This window comes from Salvelinus namaycush, chromosome 22, assembly GCF_016432855.1.
Source record: "Salvelinus namaycush isolate Seneca chromosome 22, SaNama_1.0, whole genome shotgun sequence".
Lineage (NCBI taxonomy): Eukaryota > Metazoa > Chordata > Actinopteri > Salmoniformes > Salmonidae > Salvelinus > Salvelinus namaycush.
Genome location: NC_052328.1, coordinates 16,602,509 through 16,622,639, shown reverse-complemented (window position 1 = coordinate 16,622,639; position 20,131 = coordinate 16,602,509). Strand labels below are relative to the sequence as shown.

At 43.7% G+C, this 20,131-nt stretch overlaps 1 protein-coding gene across 1 annotated transcript in view; it reads left to right on the top strand.

Annotated features, from left to right (window-relative positions):
* LOC120017615 (PDZ domain-containing protein 8-like) overlaps positions 1-20,131 on the top strand; it is a 73,781-nt gene extending 53,650 nt beyond the window's left edge. The window contains exons 4-5 of the mRNA XM_038960499.1: positions 16,256-16,418; positions 16,583-20,131. Coding sequence (XP_038816427.1) covers positions 16,256-16,418; positions 16,583-18,846 — 2,427 coding nt within the window. The 3' untranslated portion in view covers positions 18,847-20,131. The remainder of the gene's footprint in view (positions 1-16,255; positions 16,419-16,582) is intronic.

The window sequence follows — 20,131 nt, the reverse complement described above, 5'->3', positions numbered from 1 at the left end:
AACTTATTTTTTTACATGAAGTTGCTGCGACCTTCGCTGTTGCAACACAGCATTCCTAACCTAGCCCACAATGTCTGCTGTGTAGTTCGAGCAGTCAGCAAGTCGAGAAGTCATTTGAAAGAGTAAGAAAATTTCAGCGAGACAACTCAAAGGCGAACTCCATTAAAGCCAAGATAATGGAATTCATTGCCCTTGACAATCAACCGTTCTGTCGTGGGTGATGTTGGCTTTCGCCGACTGGTAGAGCACCGGTACACACTACCAATTGTGCAATTTTTCAGATGTTGCCCTACCGGAGTTACACAGTAATGGCGTCACTACTATTCGCTTGGGTGCTTAGAGCGTTGGGCCAGTAACCGAAAGTTTTCTAGAGCGAATCCCCAAGCTGACAAAGTAAAAATCTGTCATTCTGCACCTGAACAAGGCAGTTAACCCACTTTTCCTAGGCAGTCGTTGTAAATAAGAAATTGTTCTTAACTGACATGCCTAGTTAAATAAAAAAATAAAAAAGTAAAATAGCTTCCCGACATACATACTATGGAAAGCCGTTTAGGTCTTTGTGTGTCAAAAAAGATGCAGTAGCACTGTCAAAGCTGTACAAGAAAGTCTGCAAACAAATACCGGCACGAACGATGTGTTTACAATACCGCGTTGGTAATAAAGCATAATTTGTTCGACCGCAACTTCTGGGGGTAGCTAGCTTTAGCTTGGTACCTAGCTAGCACCAATACAACCAGCCTGAAAACAATGACCAGTAGAAACTGCAGTCATTTTCATTATGCTTAGCAATGATTTAGGAATCCTTAAGTAAGTATTAGCTAGGTTGCCACTTGTTGTTCGCCTATAGAATTAAACTTCAGTATATGAAAATTCATAGCTAGCCAGCTACTTAACCCTGTTGCCCAAAGCTAATGTTATAAGCAGCCAGCTAGCTTCTTCTGGCTAGTGAGGCTCGACCGGACCGGGTTATGTGTTGGGAAGCTAGGCACAATAAGGATTAGGAACAATAGTGGATTTTGAGGTTTGCTTTCAAACTAAAAGTATGTCATTGATAGTGATGCAAATGAATACAAAGAGTAGAATTATGCCATACTTTTATATTGAAGACTAACCGCAAAGTCCACTATTGTGGCTAATCCTTATTGTGGCTAGCTTCACATTGATGGGTCTGACAACCATTAATCAAATAAGAACTGTCTTATAAATTAGGGTTATTTTCGATGACGACACCTAGCTATATAGTTAGCTAGCTATTGATAGCTACTGAAACAGATTGTTGTTTTGCTGTTTTTGGGGAAGAACAATATTTGCATCCTTGAGCTAGCTAGCTTTTTTTATGACCAGCGCTGTAGGTGCCCGAGACAACTTTACCAGCATCATAGCATACGTATCGAGGAATTGTTGTGACATATGAAATACGAGTGATAGTGTAATCAATGAACGCGTAAAATTATGTGACGTGCAGTCATTTTCAGGTCCTGATTGGTCAACAAGCTTATTTCACACGTCAAATAGCACTATTTGACGTGTATCTTTTTTGACATGCAGAGACCCAAACGGCGTTCCATAGAAATCCTGGTTGAGAATGAAACGACTGAACAAATGAACAACCAAACAGCACAGCAAGTAAGTGAAAGAAATAGGTTTTGATTATGTTTTACTGGTAATGGGAACATACGTAAATGCCAACAAAACAACTTTTTAGTGTGTGTTTGTGTGTGTAACCTTTATTTAACTAGGCAAGTCAGTTGAGAACAAATTCTTATTTACAATGACTGCCTACCCCGACCAAACCCGGACGACGCTGGGCCAATTGTGCTCTGCACTATGGGACTCCCAATCACGGCCGGATGTGATACAGCCTGGATTCGAACCAGGGACTGTAGTGAAGCCTCTTGCACAGATGTAGTGCCTTAGACCGGTGCATCCAGGTGTGTGTGTGTTAACTATTTAACTGTACTAGGCTGCAAAAATTGTAAATATCGGTTATCGGTATAATTTTTTTGGGCAAGGAAAATATTGGATATAGGTGTCGGCCAAAAAATGTAATATCGGTGCATCACTCCCGAAAATAGCTTCTGGACATCAGAAGAGCAATTACTCACTTCGAACCGGAAGAAGATTTTTTATTTAATGAGTCCAACTCGAAGGATATACTGCTTCCCAGAGACCAGGCCCAAATCCCTGTCATTAGTGTGAAGAAAAGATGGAGATACATGGAGAAGGTCGGGGTGCCTTGTGAGAATTCGTAGCTGTCTATTTAACACCACAAACCAATGCGGGTACTAAGAATGCACTCAACGAGCTGTATAAGTCCATAAGCAAACAAGAAAATACTCATCCAGAAGCGGCGCTCTTAGTGGCCGGGGACTTTAATGCAGGCAAACTTAAATCCTTTTTTACCTCATTTCTACCAGCATTGTCACATGTGCAACCAGAGGGGGGGAAAAAACTCTCGGCCAGCTTTACTCCATACACAGTGATGCATACAAAGCTCTCCCTCACCTTCCATTTGGCAAATCTGACCGTAATTCTATCCTCCTGATTCCTGCTTACAAGCAAAACTAAAGCAGCAAGTACCAGAAACTTGCTCAATAAGGAAGTAATCAGATGATGCTACGCTACAGGACTGTTTTGCTAGCACAGACTGGAATATGTTCCAGGATTCATCCAATGGCATTGAGGAGTATACCACCTCAGTCACCGGCTTCATCAATAAGTGCATCGATGACGTCATCCCCATAGTGACTGTATGTACATATCCCAACCAGAAGCCATGGATTACAGGCAACATCCGAACCGAGCTAAAGGATAGAGCTGCCGCTTTCAAGGAGCAGGGCACTAATCCGGAAGTTTATAAGAAATCCCGTTATGCACTCAGACAAACTATCAAACTGGCAAAGTGTCAATACAGGACTAAGATTGAATCCTACTACATCGGCTCTGATGCTCGTCGGATGTGGCAGGGCTTGCAAACTATTACGGACTATAAACGGAAACCTAGCCGCGAGCTACCCAGTGACGCGAGGCAAGCAACACTGAAGCATGCATGAGAGCACCAGCTATTCCGGACAACTGTGTGATCACGCACTCCGTAGCCGATGTGAGCAAGACCTTTTAACTTCTTGACGCACGGATCCCTTTAGCGGGTTCATTTTCGTAAACAACCGCTGAATTGCAGAGCGCCAAATTAAAAAACAATATTTATAATCATGAAATCACAAGGGAAATATACCAGAACACAGCTTAGCTTGTTGTTAATCCACCTATCGTGTCAGATTTAAAGTATGCTTTACAGCGAAAGCAATCCAAGCATTTGTGAGTTTATCAATCACTAGACAAAACAGTAAGAACAGCTAGCCGCAAATTAGCTTGGTCACGAAAGTCAGAAAAGCAATAAAATTAATCGCTTACCTTTTGATCTTCGGATGTTTGCACTCACGAGACTCCCAGTTACACAATAAATGTTATTTTTGTTCGATAAAGATTATTTTTATAACCAAAAACCTCCATTTGGTTTGCGCGTTATGTTCAGAAAACCACAGGCTCGTGCCGGTCCTGAAGGGCAGACGAAAATTCCAAAAAGTATCCGTAATGTTCGTAGAAACATGTCAAACGTTTTTTATAATCAATCCACAGGTTGTTTTAAACATACATAATCGATAATATTTCAACCGGAGGGTAAACTATTCAATACTACAGAGAAAGAGAATGTCGAGCTACAACTCTCGGGCGCATGAACTAATCAAAGGACATCTGACGCGTTATGATAAATCTCGCTAATTTTTCAAAATAAAAGCTTGAAACTATGTCTAAAGCCTGGTCACAGCCTGAGGAAGCCATTGGAAAAGGAATCTGATTGATACCCCTTTAAATGGAGGATGGACAAGCAATGGAACAGGGATTTTTCCAAATAAAAACACTTCCGGGTTGGATTTCCTCAGGTTTTCGCCTGCAAAATCAGTTCTGTTATACTCACAGACAATATTTTGACAGTTTTGGAAACTTTAGAGTTTTCTATCCTAATCTGTCAATTATATGCATATTCTAGCATCTGGGCCTGAGAAATAGTCAGTTTACCTTGGGAACGTTATTTTTCCAAACATAAAAATAGTGCCCCCTAGCTGAAAGAGGTTAAACAGGTCAACATTCACAAGGTCGCAGGGCCAGACGGAGTATCAGGACATGTTCTCAGAGCAAGTGTCTTTACTGATATTTTCAACCTCTCCCTGACCAAGTCTGTAATACCTACATGTTTCAAGCAGACCACCATAGACCCTGTGCCCAAGAATGTGAAGGTAACCTGCCTAAATGACTACTGCCCCGTAGCACTCACGTCGATAGCCATGAAGTGCTTTGAAAGGCTGGTCATTGCTCACATCAACACCATCATCCCGGAAACCCTAGACCCACACCAATTCTCATACCGCCTGAAACAGGTCCACAGATGAAGCAATTTCAATCGTGCTCAGCACTGCCCTTTCCCACCTGGACAAAAGGAACACCTATATGAGAATGCTATTCATTGACTACAGCTCAGCGTTCAACACCATAGTGCCCACAAAGCTCATCACTAAGCTAAGGACCCTGGGACTAAGCACCTCCTTCTGCAACTGGACTTTCTGACGGGCCGCCCTCAGGTGGTAAGGGTAGGTAACATCAAATACGCCACGCTGATCCTCAACACCGGGGCCCCTCAGGGGTGCGTGCTTAGTTCCCTCCTGTACTCCCTGTTCACCCACGACTTTGTGGCCAAGCATGAATCTAACACTAACATTAAGTTTGTTTTGACGACACAACAGTGGTATGCCTGATCACCGACAACGATGAAACAGCCTATAGGGAGGAGGTCAGAGACCTGGCAGTGTGGTGCCAGGACAACAACCTCTCCCTCAATGTGATCAAGACAAAGGAGCTGTTCGTGGACTACAGGAAAAGGAGGGCCAAACAGGCCCCCATTAATATTGACAGGGCTGTAGTGGAGCAGGTCGAGCGTTTCAAATTCCTAGGTGTCCACATCACCAACAAACTATCATGGTCCAAACACACCAAGACAGTCGTGAAGAGGGCACAACAATACCTTTTCCCCCTCAGGAGTCTAAAAAGATTTGGCATGGGTCCCCAAATCCTCAAAAAGTTATACAGCTGCACCATCGAGAGCATATTGACCGGTTGCATCACCGCCTAGTATGGCAACTGCTCGGCATCTGACCGTAAGGCGCTACAGAGGGTAGTGCATACAGCCCAGTACATCACTGGGGCTAATCTTCCTGCCATCCAGGACCTATATGCTAGGCGGTGTCAGAGGAAGGCCCAAGAAATGATCAGACTCCATCCACCCTTATCAAAGAATATTCTCTCTGCTACCTCACGGCAAGTGGTACTTGAGCACCAAGTCTAGGTACAAAAGGCTCTTTAACAGCTTCTACCCCCAAGCCATAAGACTCCTGAACAATTAATCAATTGACCACCCAGTCTATTATCTATGCATAGTCACTTTACCCCTACCTACATTTACAAATGACCTCGACTAACCTGTACCTCCGCACATTGACTCGGCACCGGTACCCCCTGTCTATATCCTCGTTATTGTTTTGTAATTTTGTTACTTTTTATTTTATTTTTTGCTTTAGTTTAATTAGTAAATATTTTCTTAACTCTATTTCTTGAACTGCATTGTTTAAGGGCTTTTCACGGTAAGGTCTACCTGTTGTATTCAGCGCATGTGACAAATACGATTTGATTTGATCGTTTGACACTAGTGACGCCTTAACGCCAGCCGAAAATAAAGCCCTTAGGTTCAAAGCAGATGAATCTTAGGCTATACAGTAGATCACACAGGTTGGCAAACTGCTCAGATGAACTGAAGGAGACCTTTAGTTTTATGATCGGCTTATATTCCATCTGACAATGTCCATGTTTTGTCTTCTGTTTAACTTTATTCAGTTTGAAATAAATTGATGGTAATTGTCATTTCTTAGAATTTATTCTGCTGCAGTTCGTATTTCCTCTGTTCAAAACTCTGATAGTACACACGAAGTGTAGTACAAGTACAGCCCCAAAACAGAAGTCTAATGAAATGGCAAATGGAGAGACTGGTGCTGGAGGAGGTGCTGTGGGCTGGTTGGCAGGAGATGTTCTAAAACACTGTGGTTAGCCAGACTAATACTGTGGCTGGACCAAACTAATACACTGTGTTGCTGTTTACCTGCGGGCTCCAATCAGCTCCAAAAGCAAGCTGAGGAAATGCAAGGGGTTAATCAGGTAAGTCAGCCCTGAGAAGTTCCAGAGAGCTGAGTGGCACCTGGCGATCCTAGCTGCACGTTGGAGCTCAAAGGACAAAGAATTAAATACCAACGTGATAAGGAAAATAAAAAAAGTGCGTCATGCCATCCCTCTCTCTCTTTGCTGTTTGAAAGGAAATTGCTGATATGAGAGGTGGTGGTTTTATTTCCATTTTGGAAAACTGTTCAAGCATGATGCTGATGAGAGATAATTCTTTGGGCGTGAAGGACAATGGACATGCTATAAACGGACCTGAGTGGACTACGTGTGGGTGAAGAACCTACAAGGGAGGCTGTATATGCAAGTGCAAATTAGGAAGGGGGGGTGGACGAGCACCTTTTTTTGTGTTCGCTTCCGTCTCCATAACAACTCCTTTGTCCCCTTGCTTTTGAAGCCGGCCTGCTATCATAAGCCACAGTAGCAACATGAAAATTCAAAGAACCTCTTGATGACAAACACAAGCATAAATTTGACCGGAAGCTTTGTCGAGCTTTGTCAAAGATTAGAAAAAGGAAATAAAATAATTGTTTGCACTTTATATAGGTTCTTTCCACCTACTGTAGGTGCTCAAAGTGCTTAACATAGTAAGGGGAGAAACTCAATTCTTCCACCACCAATGTGTAGCAGCCACTTGGGTGATGCACGGCAACCATTTTGTGCCAGAACACTCACCACACATCTGCTGTCATGGTGGAGAGTGGTATATGCCAATCAGAGGGATGATTAGGTGGCTATGATTGAAAGGGGCCAGGTTGGGAAATTGGTCTGGACACCCGGGTTAACACCCCTACTCTTACGATAAGTGCAAAGGGATTTTTTATGACCACAAAGAGTCAGGACACCCGTTAACGTCTCATCTGAAAGACAGCACCCTACGCAGGTCAATGTCCCCTTCACTTCCCTCCAGTCTAAGGAGATTGGTATCTCCTTAGAACAGAGGCAAGCGTGCTGAAACCTATTACTTTGTGGATCACTTGGTGGATTTTCAGATTGTGCTTCTCAGATTGTGCTTCTCATCTGTAACTGTCACTTTATGCTCTCATTTCATATGTTGCTTACCCTCAGCTATTTTTTCTTTGAAGGTGTTGGAATCAGCTAAACCTTGAACATTGCGATATTATATAAATGATAGATCAGAAGCATAGAATATAAGGAGTGAGATCTGTAGAAAGACAGAGTGGTTGTGGAATGTACTGGGTGGAAGGGAGGAGATCAAAGGATTGCTATTGGGGAAGCAGATGGACATCTGTGGATTAGGCGAAGGAGGGGTTGAGGTCAGCAGGTCAGGTCAGATCCTCTGAATGGAGTAATAAGGGTTTACTACCCTTTTCCTGTGGAACTATAAGATGTATGGATGTGAGAACGAGGAGTGTCTTAAGTGGGATATATATACCTGTGATGGTGAAATGTTTGGCTGTCTGAATACAGCTGTGATGACCCTTTGGGAAGAATAAACTTGGTTAAGCTTCTCTAGTGTCCGTGAGTTATTTACTCTCAAAAATAAGAACTTAACAAAGGTAATTAATCCTGAATAGGTTGCATCATTTAAAAAAAAATTTTTTTTTAAACCTTTGAATCATTGATATCAGGACCATTCATGCTTTCCTACTTTAATTTCAGTGTTTACCGATATTACAACATTGATTGGTTCAATGAATTCTGATGTTGAAATTGTAAGTGGGCTGGTGGAGATGGGGTAATACTGATTTTGAGTTTTATTGAGTTTTCACAAAAGAGAAAAGGGCAACCATGACAGGCAACAATAATTATGTCAATTACGTGTTTGCTTTCTCCTTCAATTAAAAGTCCAGCTTGCATTGCTTCGTATCCCAAACAGATTATTTATGAAACATCCATTATAATACACAATAATCTATTAAACAGGCAGCCATAACCAGCCATATAAAAACAATCACACACTCTCAATCTCTCACACATTCTATTCTATATAGCAAAAAAACAGCCCAATCCAGCCAAACCATATGGAGACCTTTCAAATGGTTGGCGTCAACATGTTTTATTTACTGGTTATTCATTTATGAGCCCTCAAATTTGCAACTGTGATTTCCAAGTGTTTTTCTAAAGGAGCTAATCAACTTGAACAGTGCTCATGTGGAGCCCATAGCCAGTGGCCATCCAAGGCTCCTCCGATGGTGCCACTAATTGGACATGGCAGCGAATTGCTGCCTGCCTGCCTCGCAGGGACTTGTACCCTATAACCATACACAAATCGATCTGACATGTGGTATTAGATTAGATTACTGGGCAGCCTAGTGACCGGGAAAAGGATTTGTTTGCCCCAACCAGCATCCGGCAGATGCTCTGCTCACGTGCAACCCCTTGGACCACCCGAGCGGCGCATCGATGAAGCTGGTTTAGCTACGGCTGTGGCACTACTTGGCCTATACACAGTATTATAAGGAAAATTGGAGGCAGTAGGAAAAGAAGGGGCTGGTATCGTTAACATGTTTTGCCTTTTTGTCAGAATAGTGAGATCACTGCAAGCATTTGTTTTGGATGTTTTGCCTAACCTTTTTCCTCCTAATGTCATGATATTGCTGTGTTATAGTTTAGCATCTAACATGGTGTCTGTCTACACATGGACCTTCATTTAAGGAGTAGGGAGTGCTGCAATTGAACATCTATGTTGCTGCTTATCTAACATTGCTCTGTCATTGAATTGCACATGATTTTGTTAGGCTACATAATAACAAAGAATACACAGACACATAGTATCTACAAACTATTGAATACATTTCTCAGTACTGGCCAAGTCTTTGAGATTTGAATAAATACTATAACGTGATGAATCAAAGAAAATGTCTGACTGTATTCTTACACAAGCGTAGGATGGGGCTACAGATTAATGTGTATTTAAAGCAGTGATAACTGCTTAATAGTCATATTAACCTTTAATTTGTTCTCCAAGGCAGCACAGATATGAGAGGTTTGTTGAAATAGACAGTAAATTGTGCTATTTACATCTGGGCCATTCACTGTTGTTACACTGCCTGTTTGTTTTCTCCTCAGTGAGAAGGAACCAAGAGCTGTCTGTTCTCTTAGTCAATGTTAACTAGATTACTCCGTCGCTTCAGCTCAGGTTTGAGATAAATCTTCCACATAAAATAATAAAACAATGTAATTTGAGGGTAAAAGGCCACAAAAAAATTACTTTAAAAAGAAATGTTCCGTAGAAAGGAGGTTTTTTTTGTGTTTTTTTTGCCACCCATTGTTTTTCATTAGTTGAATTTCAGGTCTGTTTTTGTTCAACACCATTATTTATATCCGCAGTCTATTCAATTTCTTACAGTGGAGGATCTTCAGAGGAGGAAGGGGAGGACCATCCTCAGTGAAATTCATAAAAATAAAAAGTGAAACCATAAAAAAAGTTATCCTTTTTATAATAATTTAACTATACTAAATATTCATGTCAACAAATAATTGATTAAAACACACTGTAGCACCATGGTGTTGCCGGAGGACAGCTCGTTTCCGTCCTCTGAGTACAATGACTTCAATACAAAACCTATTAGGCTCATGGTTCTCACCCCCTTCCAAATGCTTAATTATGACTTTCGGAGGACGTCCTCAAACCTATCAGAGCTCTTGCAGCATGAACTGATATGTTGTCCACCCAATCAAAGTATCAGAATGAATCTAGTACTTCAAGCATAAGCTACAGCTAGTTAGCACTGCAGTGTATAACATGTGGTGAGTAGTTGACTAAGAGAAAGACAATAGTTGAACTGGTTTGAACAAAAGCGTTTCTTAAATTATGGAGAAGCAAGAGACAGTTATATTTTGTATTTTGTTCACTTAGCTAGCGAATGCAGCTAGCTCGTTTAGCCTACTCAAACAGAGCAGGATGCTATGTTAGCTAGCTGACTATGGTTATCCAACACTGGAACTCTTCCAAGTCGAGGTAAGCTTTTGGTTTTATTAATTTATTGTCACTGGGGCCTGCCGGTTTAACTGCTAAACTGATTGCTGACTATACTGTACTGCATGATTGTAGCAGGTTTACTAACGCGTTACTACTAGTAGCTATGTTGACTATGACATTAGCTAACATGGTGACAACAATGTAGGCTGCCTGTAGCGGTTAGTGGTTATGATGTGAAGGTTTGGCTTGGAAAGTAGTTTTTTTTGCCTGGTCAGACTGCTGATGTGTTGTGCACTGAAGTCCACAAGCGAAGGGAAAAGGTGAGAGGAGGAGAGCGCGTCGGTGCGAGAAGGAATTATACAACGGCCAGCCAAAATGATCATGCTGTTTGTAAGTGGCTGCTATCAATGTGAACTGTGTTTGCATGTGATCAGGGGTGTATTCATGCAGCCAATTCTGTTGTAAAACGTTTCTTAAATGGAAGCAAATGGCGAAACAGGGGAATAACATAACTGAATTTGTAGTAGCCTAACTCTATCTATGTTACATTGAGCTGGTTGAATGTAATATAAATGACCGTCATCAAATATGTTGTAATAGAAATAAGGCCAGTATCATACTTTTTTTTATCGTCCTCTCATCTTAAACGTCACTGACCACCACTGATTTCTTAATAATCAGAAACTTGTTTACTGACACACAAATTATTTTTATGAATACTTGGATACTAACATCAAGCTGAAAATATATTTTAAGAGGTTATGCTGGTTTCTCTTATGTTAGTTGAATGAAGCATCAGTGAACATTAATCAAATCAAAATCAAATCAAATCAAGTTTATTTTATATAGCCCTTCGTACATCAGCTAATATCTCGAAGTGCTGTACAGAAACCCAGCCTAAAACCCCAAACAGCAAGCAATGCAGGTGTAGAAGCACGGTGGCTAGGAAAAACTCCCTAGAAAGGCCAAAACCTAGGAAGAAACCTAGAGAGGAACCAGGCTATGAGGGGTGGCCAGTCCTCCTCTGGCTGTGCCGGGTGGAGATTATAACAGAACATGGCCAAGATGTTCAAAATGTTCATAAGTGACAAGCATGGTCAAATAATAATCAGGAATAAATGTCAGTTGGCTTTTCATAGCCGATCATTAAGAGTTGAAAACAGCAGGTCTGGGACAGGTAGGGGTTCCATAACCGCAGGCAGAACAGTTGAAACTGGAACAGCAGCAAGGCCAGGTGGACTGGGGACAGCAAGGAGTCATCATGCCCGGTAGTCCTGATGTATGGTCCTAGGGCTCAGGTTCTCCGAGAGAGAGAAAGCAAGAGAGAAGGAGAGAATTAGAGAGAGCATACTTAAATGCACACAGGACACTGGATAAGACAGGAGAAGTACTCCAGATATAACCAACTGACCCTAGCCCCCCGACACATAAACTACTGCAGCATAAATATTAGACCGTAACACTGAAGGAGAGCTGTGGGACCGGGACCTCACATTCTTCAAATGAAAGGTTCACCCATTTTGATTGTTGTATTGTTTTTGTGCATCTCTGTGCGATGTTCTATCAATTCCCAGGGTAATTTCATGTGTTCATGTGTATCTGAGCTATTGGTGTTCAAGTAGGCAGAAATCTGTCCGGTATGACGTGTGATAAAGTCTCTCTCACTACACTGGAAGTTAATAGGAATATGACTTTTAGATCGCAAAAACATCTATAATACATGTCAGATTATTCCTACCTCAAAAAATGTATTATTTAACAGAGGGTCCACCACATTTCTCCTATTTGTCTGCCTCTTCAATCCAGGGTGCATTGCATTGTGCCATTGCGAATTCACTCTGTGGCACATCGATCTGCAGGTTAAAAATGGTGCGATTGTGGACTACTAAATTGATAGTGCGGTTTGTTTAGGTGATTTTTACAGCTAACTAGCTACTTCACATGCTGATATTAACTTTGGTATTATTGTGTATAGCTACGTTTGCAGCCGACCCATGGAGCATTGCATTGTGGGTTTTGTAGTCGACTTGAGCTGCAACAGATTTCCACAATGATTTTCACATGTTGATACATACCCACCTTATAACGACAAAATGAAACATGTGTTCACACAACATTGTTCTCACATATTAGTGTTATTTAACACTAAGTTATAGGAATTAGTGGTTTTGGGTGGATTTTTCCTTTTAATGAGCACCTGGGAGATAGCACTGGTCTTATTACTAAATTCATTAGGGGTTCTCTATCTTGTCCGCCATGTGTGAGTGTTGTGCACATATCACGTGGGAGGGGAGAGGGCACTATTTGCACTTCACAAAAACTCTGCTCTCGTATGCAAATGATCCAGGGGGTGGAGGAGGAGGCAGATTGGACAGCGGCATCGCTCGAGCAACAGGTGTATACACAAGGATACTGTGTTTATCAGCACAATGGCTTCAATGACTGTCCCTCAACACCTACACACACGCTCTGCAGTAAACCATCCATGTACCTCAACCGTTGATGTCACTTGGCATATTTGCTCAAATCTTGGCATCTGCTACATGGGTAATTTGTTTCTCACCGATTGTAGTTTGATTGCCTGTCATTACAATTGCAGTGCACAATTTCACGTATTCAAACATTTTGTTCAACGGCAATTGGTTCGCTTAGCAGAGCATACAATTGTGTTTGTGGGTGCATTGTGGTTTTTAGTGTGATGCGTCCTGTAGTGTACATGGGACCCTATGAACAGTAACTGAACAAATGATGCAGTAGAGTTGTATTAGTCATAAATGGTGTTGACTCACCAAACTTACTACCTTTACAGAAAAATATATGATCACCACTCCGTATAGCTTAGTGCAGGGTGAACATTTTTCAGAATGAATACTTGAAGTACTGTAACTTAGAGATACAAGCATAGATGTATTCTACCATGTATTTTGCTGCTGCCCCTCGACTTCGTCATCTAACTGCAAAGCTGTCACTGCATTTACATGTCACTCAAGGCAAAATGGTAACATCTTGTACTCCCAGCTCGAGGGGACAGTTATGGTGATGAGCGAATATTCTTCCTCAGGGAGGTGTGTGGCCTCTTCAGCTAATGACAGATAGGCCATCTGTGGGCCAGACCTTCTGATCTATAGGGACTGTGTACAGCAGCAGTGTAAATTGATGTGGAGCGGGCACTGCACGCCACGGCCCTGGCGAGAGGCAGCAGCCGTTTACCTGCTTCCTGGCGTTATTGGCCTGGCTAAATCTTACGCAGCTCCCACCGTCTCCTCTGTAATTGCCCTTTAGTCGGCGTTCATCCTTGCAAGTCACCCATAATTGCCGCTCAATGACGCCTCTCTGTGAGCGTTTTAGGATGATGTAGCCCTCTCTGTACTTTTGGGGAAAACGGTTGCATTGACACAGGATGTCTCTCTCAGGGTGTTGCTGTAGAACAGTCATAAGAGAGAGTATTCACTCTGCTTTCTTCTTTTGTTTAGTCTTACTAGCTACTCTGTAGTTCTAGTGAGCGCCTTCAAGAGGTGACAGGCCTATCAGATGAATAGGATGTGTAGGAAATCTGTTTAAGGCATACAGATGAGCATCAAGCCTAACCCTCCTGCTGAGCTTTAGCACAAAGTATTGATACTGTGAAACACTCACTACTGGTGCAGTTCCATGAAAACCATTTTTGTTTTAATGCTTTTTAGGTTTGTGTCTGACTGAATGGCTAATTCAGAGATCAGTATTTCTTCAGGATGGATGCTGAAACACGAGGGTCCAGCTGATGGTTTTCACTCAATTGAATTTGCTTAGTGACTATAGCAGTGTATAGCAGGCCATTCGATCTGATGTTCAATTGTCTTTTGTCTGTCGCAGCCTTGTGTGTGATTTGCGATTGACATGCATCATAACCAGCGACTGAAGTGGAGTGCAATGCTTTCAGAGGCAGACATCCTCAGATGAAAGCCTCAGGTTTAGATCACACAGCGTTTCCTCTCCTGGCACAAAGAAGATATTAGCCTCAGTAATAGCGGCAGCACCCTTGATATTCACTCCTGCCCAACTACTTGTTGAGTTTGAATTGCTTTATTTATTTGTCTGTAAGTGGTTTCAGACCCTCTTCTGAATCTCACTGGCCTCTTCCATTAGAAAGGGGGGAAAATGTGTTTTCTTTGGCAAGATTGTCCCCCATATTTAACTTACCTACATACAATATATGTATTGTTTCCTGCTCAATTATGACAAGACCATGCTGTCAACTCTGATGGAAGAGTTTTGACACATATGAAAAATTGGCTTTGTGTGAGAGAGTATATGCCAGCAGCCAAATGGCTAATATCAGAACCCAGAATCAAATATTGCTTGTGCGGGCCAGCTATTCACGAGACACTACCAAATGGCTACTCAAAGATACACAGTGTTCTTCATCATTGCACAATGTAGCCTAACATGGCAATAGCTTGACGATTTAAAGGCTCTTGTGCACATTTTGTCTTTACAGCTGCTGTACATCGTTGGGTGAACTTAGTGTTTTATTTGCTTTGCAGCCCTCATCGTTTCCCCACTAACACCTGTTGGCTTTTAAATGTAATTAGGGCATTCTAGGAAAGGGGTGCAATGTGGCCAGATCCGGTTAAGCCTCGAGGCAGGGACCTGCATTAAATTAATTAGGAAAGTTTCAAATGAAAAGGCAGGTTCCTTGGTCTACAGGATTTAGAGACAGGTAATAGGACTGACTGAACAACTGCTGTCCACACCATATTCCTGTCAGTTGCCACCAGTGGGACAAGGCCTACAGGCTATTTCTATGGTTCACACTCTATTTGTTATTTTTCTGTAGTACTGGAAGTCTTTTTAAACCAAGTGTGAACATAGTCAAGATAATCAGCAATACTGTATGATTGCACAATCGTTTGATTTCTAAATGTTTGTGCAACAGTAAAATATTTTTTGTCGTAAAAATATATATATATTTTTTTCTGATACCTGAAACATTTTTAATGGAAGTGGAGACCATTATGAGCTGTTCTTGCCTACCGTGTCACATTGTGATAGACCCACATGTAGCTTAGGTTCTGGACTGATCTCTTTATCTCCAAATTTCACCTGAAGGTTCTTTGAAATCATCCGTCAGCTTCAAATGAATCAACTACCCTCGGCTTGTCAACTCGTATAGATCATCTGCTTCTTCATCCCCGCCCCTAACTCGATCAGTGCCCTCCTCGAGAATTAGAACAAATGACAGCTGGGAAATTACAGTCGTTTGTCTCCGTCTCTCTGGGTTCTCTGAGTCCCCTCTGTCTCCCAGACCACTTCCCCTCCTACCTATCCCATCTTCTTCCTCTCCTCCCTCAACCATCAATCTCTCATCACATTTGACCTCGCATTCAAGATCTGACAGACATCAACTTCCTCCACAATTCTATAGTTGTGTTGGTGTGTATGCCATTTTGATAGTTGGAATCGTCCCATGATGACATGGTATTATGAGAATCTGCATAGAAGAGGGGGGGACTCTACATTAGAAGCACTGCACTATAGCAGCACGTTGTCATGTTGCATTGGTCCAGGGAGATACAAAGCAGGATGCCCCGACATCACAACAGGTGCATGGTGGGATACGTGACTTGTGCTCAATGTGCTGTGACAGTGATTGAGGCATCTGGTAAACTCCAGGGGTGAAATTGGCCCGTAATTGCAGACCTTCCTTTCCCTCCGAATTAGCATGCAGTGTTTTACCTTCATCTAACCCGGAGTGTGGAGGCAGACTTCTTGTTCTGAGACAGTCTTCTCTCTTTATATACCATTTAGTCCTCTGCTATAAATGGAGGCCCTCACAAGAAGCTGCGTGTTTACTTAATGTCTAGAAAGGAACTTCTTCAATTAGGTCTAATATTGTTGTATATTTGTATGCTGTAAGGGTATGCTGCCGTTAACATTCTTCAATTTAACGGTTTTGTGATGGTTTAAGACAGAGTAGCCTAAAGGATAAGGCTTACTGCATTTTCTTCACTGTTCTGAAATCGATAGCAAACTTAAAGTGATGCTAAGTTGAAAGTTCTAATGTATGTTCGTTTCTCTCTGTCGTGTGTGTGTGTGTGTGTGTTTCAGACGGAGGTGATCAAAGGACCCTTTGGCAATGTGGGTATGACGTTCAGGCACGTCCCTGCCTGTGAGGGTGACGCAGTCCATGTCAGCATCGAGACGGTCACTCCCAACTCTCCTGCTGCCCTGGCAGACCTGCAGAGGGGCGATCGACTCATCGCCATTGGAGGTAAGACCCTAAAGCCATGCAACCTAAATAAACCTGACTAGCATGATCTGGCAACCCTGAGAGTGTTTGAAGTGACTTAAGATCAGTAGCATACAATAACACTGGAATGCATGTTGTTTTGGTATATACATATGACTTTAACATGTTATTTTTCTTCCGGGCAGGTGTCAAAGTGACATCCTCTGTCCAAGTGCCCAAACTGCTGAAGCAGGCAGGGGACAGGGTGCTGGTCCTGTACGAGAGGCCTGTGCGTCACCAGAGTCCCACCGTGGGCCTGGGTGCCCTCCAGGAGGGGCTGGGCCAGCTAGAGGAGCCCAGCTTCATCCCTCCGCCGGGGGGCTATGAGGAGGACCCGGCCCCCATCACCACACTCGCCGACATAGCCGACAGCAAAGACATGGACTGTGAGTTTGAAGACTTGACTGTGGACCCCAAGCCTAACCCCCTTAGCAGTAGCGCGGAGGCCAAGGAGGATTTCCTGTCCGTAAACCAAAGCCCCAAAAGGACTGTGACCAATCTGGCCTCAAAACCCCTCGGCAGCATATCACCCATCCTCAACCGCAAAATGAACCTGGCAGGGCTTCAGTCGCCGGTCAGATCCCCACCCACACCAAAGCCCTCGCCACACAAGAGCAGTGAGCCAGGAGAGGGGCCACAGCGCCCCACTGGCCCCCCTCCACCCCCACCCACTCGCCCGCCGGTGCCCCCTAGACCCCACATTAAATTAACGTCCGCCTCTTCTGAAACACAAAGTCTGCTGGAGGGGAGCGAAGCTACCAACGGGGCTGAGAAAACTCCAGAAAAGACTCAAACACACTCCACAGGAAGCAATGGTGACAAAGGCAGTGCTGTGACGACTCCTGTGAAACAGCCCGAACCAAAGCCAGCAGTCAAATCACCCGAACCCTGCGAAGAGTCGCCAGCGCCCCCCTCCACTCCCAGCAAGCAGGACCTGGCCAAAGACAAGGTTTCTGAGAGCTCCATCAACACCCGAGACAGCATGGAGGATCACTCAATGTGGGAGTCCTCAGAGACCATGTTCCGCAACCGGACGGCTCACTGGGGCCATGCCTCTGTGGTGTTAGAGGTGGAAAGCAACCATAAGTACCTTAACGTGGCACTGTGGTGCAAAGACCCCTTCAAGCTGGGCAGCCTGCTGTGTCTGGGCCACGTCAGCCTGACACTGGAGCACGTGGCCCTGGAGTGTCTGTCCACGTCCTCATCTGAGTACCAGAGCACCTTCAGGCTGGAAGCCCCAGAGCCCAGGGCCAGCGTCAGCCGCACCGCCCTGCGCAGCCTCAGCACCCACAAGGGCTTCAACGAGAAGCTGTGCTACGGAGACATCATCCTCAACTTCAGCTACCTGGCTGATGGAGAGTCCGAGACGTGCGGTGGGCTGGCGGAGCGGGAGAAGAAGGCCAGCATGCAGGACGAAGAGCTGAGGGAGAGGGAGAGGGAGCAGCCTTCCTCTATTCCCAGTGATGACCTGGCCTACAGCACCATGCAGCTGGTGGAGGTGCGCCACAACTTCCAGGACACCCAGTTCCAGAACCCCACCTGGTGCGAGTACTGCAAGAAGAAGGTGTGGACCAAGGCTGCCTCCCAGTGCATGATCTGTTCCTACGTCTGCCACAAGAAGTGCCAGGAGAAGTGCCTGGCCGAGCACCCTCTCTGCGTGGCCGCCACAGACCGACGCAGTGCCGACCCGGAGGCTAAGTCCACCATCAACCGCGCCACCACAGGCCTCAGCCGCCACATCATCAACACCGGCTCCCGTCTGCTCAACCTGCGCCAGGTGCCCAAGAGCCGGCTGGCAGAGCAAGCGGCTGATGTTGTGCCCGACGTGGTGCACACCCCCGACATCTCAGACAACGAGAGCAGCGATACAGAAACCTACGCTGGGGCTAGCCCCTCCAAGCATGCAGCCGGCAGCACCACCAAGCTGGTAAGGAGGGAGGGAGGACTTGATGACAGTGTATTCATCGCGGTGAAGGAGATCGGCCGGGACCTGTACCGGGGCCTTCCCACCGACGAGCGTTCGCAGAAACTGGAGCTGATGCTGGACAAGCTGCAGCAGGAGATTGACCAGGAGCTGGAGCACAACAACGCCCTGATGCAGGAGGAGAGGGAGACTGGGGACGCCCGGAGGAAGGCTCTGATCACGGCCGCCCTGACCAAGTCTGGGGAGAGGCTCCAGGCTCTCACCCTGCTCATGATCCACTACCGGGCAGGCATCGAGGATCTGGAGTCTGTGGATAGTGCCGGCACCTCCCCCTCGGAGCCGCATGGCCTCCAGGCCAAGGGCGGGGCCTTGGAGGAGGCAATACTGGGGACAGAGGTTTATGACAGTGACATATGCAGCCCAATGGAGGCTCAGCTGCTGGATGACATCACAGAGGAGCAGATTTGTGTGGAGGCGCTCCACTAGAGAGGACGAGGCATGGGCTTGAGACTTACAACAAAATGATTGGAATCCTTTTCTTTGGGGGTGGTGGGGTTTAGGTTACCTTCTGAAGATTAGCTGAAGTGGTCTGGTGAGGGTGCAATTGTTGATTTGTAAACCAATCAGTCATGCGATTCATTCTTGGTTTTTGTCCTAGTTTTCCAAAAGTCATACTTTTAAAGGGAAGCTGGAAAGCTAGATTGTGATCTGCTTCAATTGGCATTAAGAACCGTCTTCCAAGTCAATATGTAAGTGCTTGGATTCAATAAAAGTTGAAAACATACTGTACATTACTATTTCGTACTATTTTAGCTTTTGTTGACGTTAATTCATTTGTTTTCCTTACAAGGCACCTTGAAACAAAACATATTTTCCTATTGCTTGAAAATATGAGCTTAAATGTTTGTGTTCAATGTTTTAAATAGAACTGTTCGGTATTTTATTACTGCAAGTTACAGCAACCGCTTTTCAAATTTGGCATAAGATTACAATCAAAATGTGGTCACCATAGCAGGAGCTATGCAAATTGCAAATGGTTCTGTTTTTATCTAAATTGTCTTTGGGCAAGGAAATAAATATTAGTGTAAAATATATATATATATATATACATACTCACTCACTCAACCATATGGAAATGTGTTTTGTTTCAGATTATGTACTTTTCATGTCACTTATATCTTTTGTTTGAGTACTTTTAATTAATGCATAATCAAGTTTTTGAGGTCACCCATGACTTTTCTCTTCTTTTTTAGTTTATGGAGGTTCTGGAACTACAAGCTCATGTGATAATTCAATGAAATGGGCAATAATGTGGGGAAGATAGTGGTCTATCCCTGTCATCCTCGGTTTAGTGTATGTCACCGAGGCCAAACATGTTTGACTATGTATATGACCCATTGTTTAACCAGCATATTAACTGTACATGTTATTTCTTTTTGGAACTTTTTTTCTGGGGGGAGGGATATAGTGATGTAATAGTTGTTTCTAATTTAGAAAATTACGTTTTTTGATTAAGCACCTGTTTTGTTGTCTCGCCCCCCCATCCGAATTGTTTACTTGGATTGTTTATATGGATATAATAACCCTGAACTAAAACTCAACTCAAATATGGTGGTGGTGGTTTTATCCGATCATGTTACTTGAGACGATATGCTTGCTGTTCAAATTCTTATTGATAGATGCAAAGTATTTATGTATTTATGGCAGAAAATAATTGTATTTTGTTAATTTCATTCTGAGTGTTGTTGTGTAAGATACAGGAACACGTGGA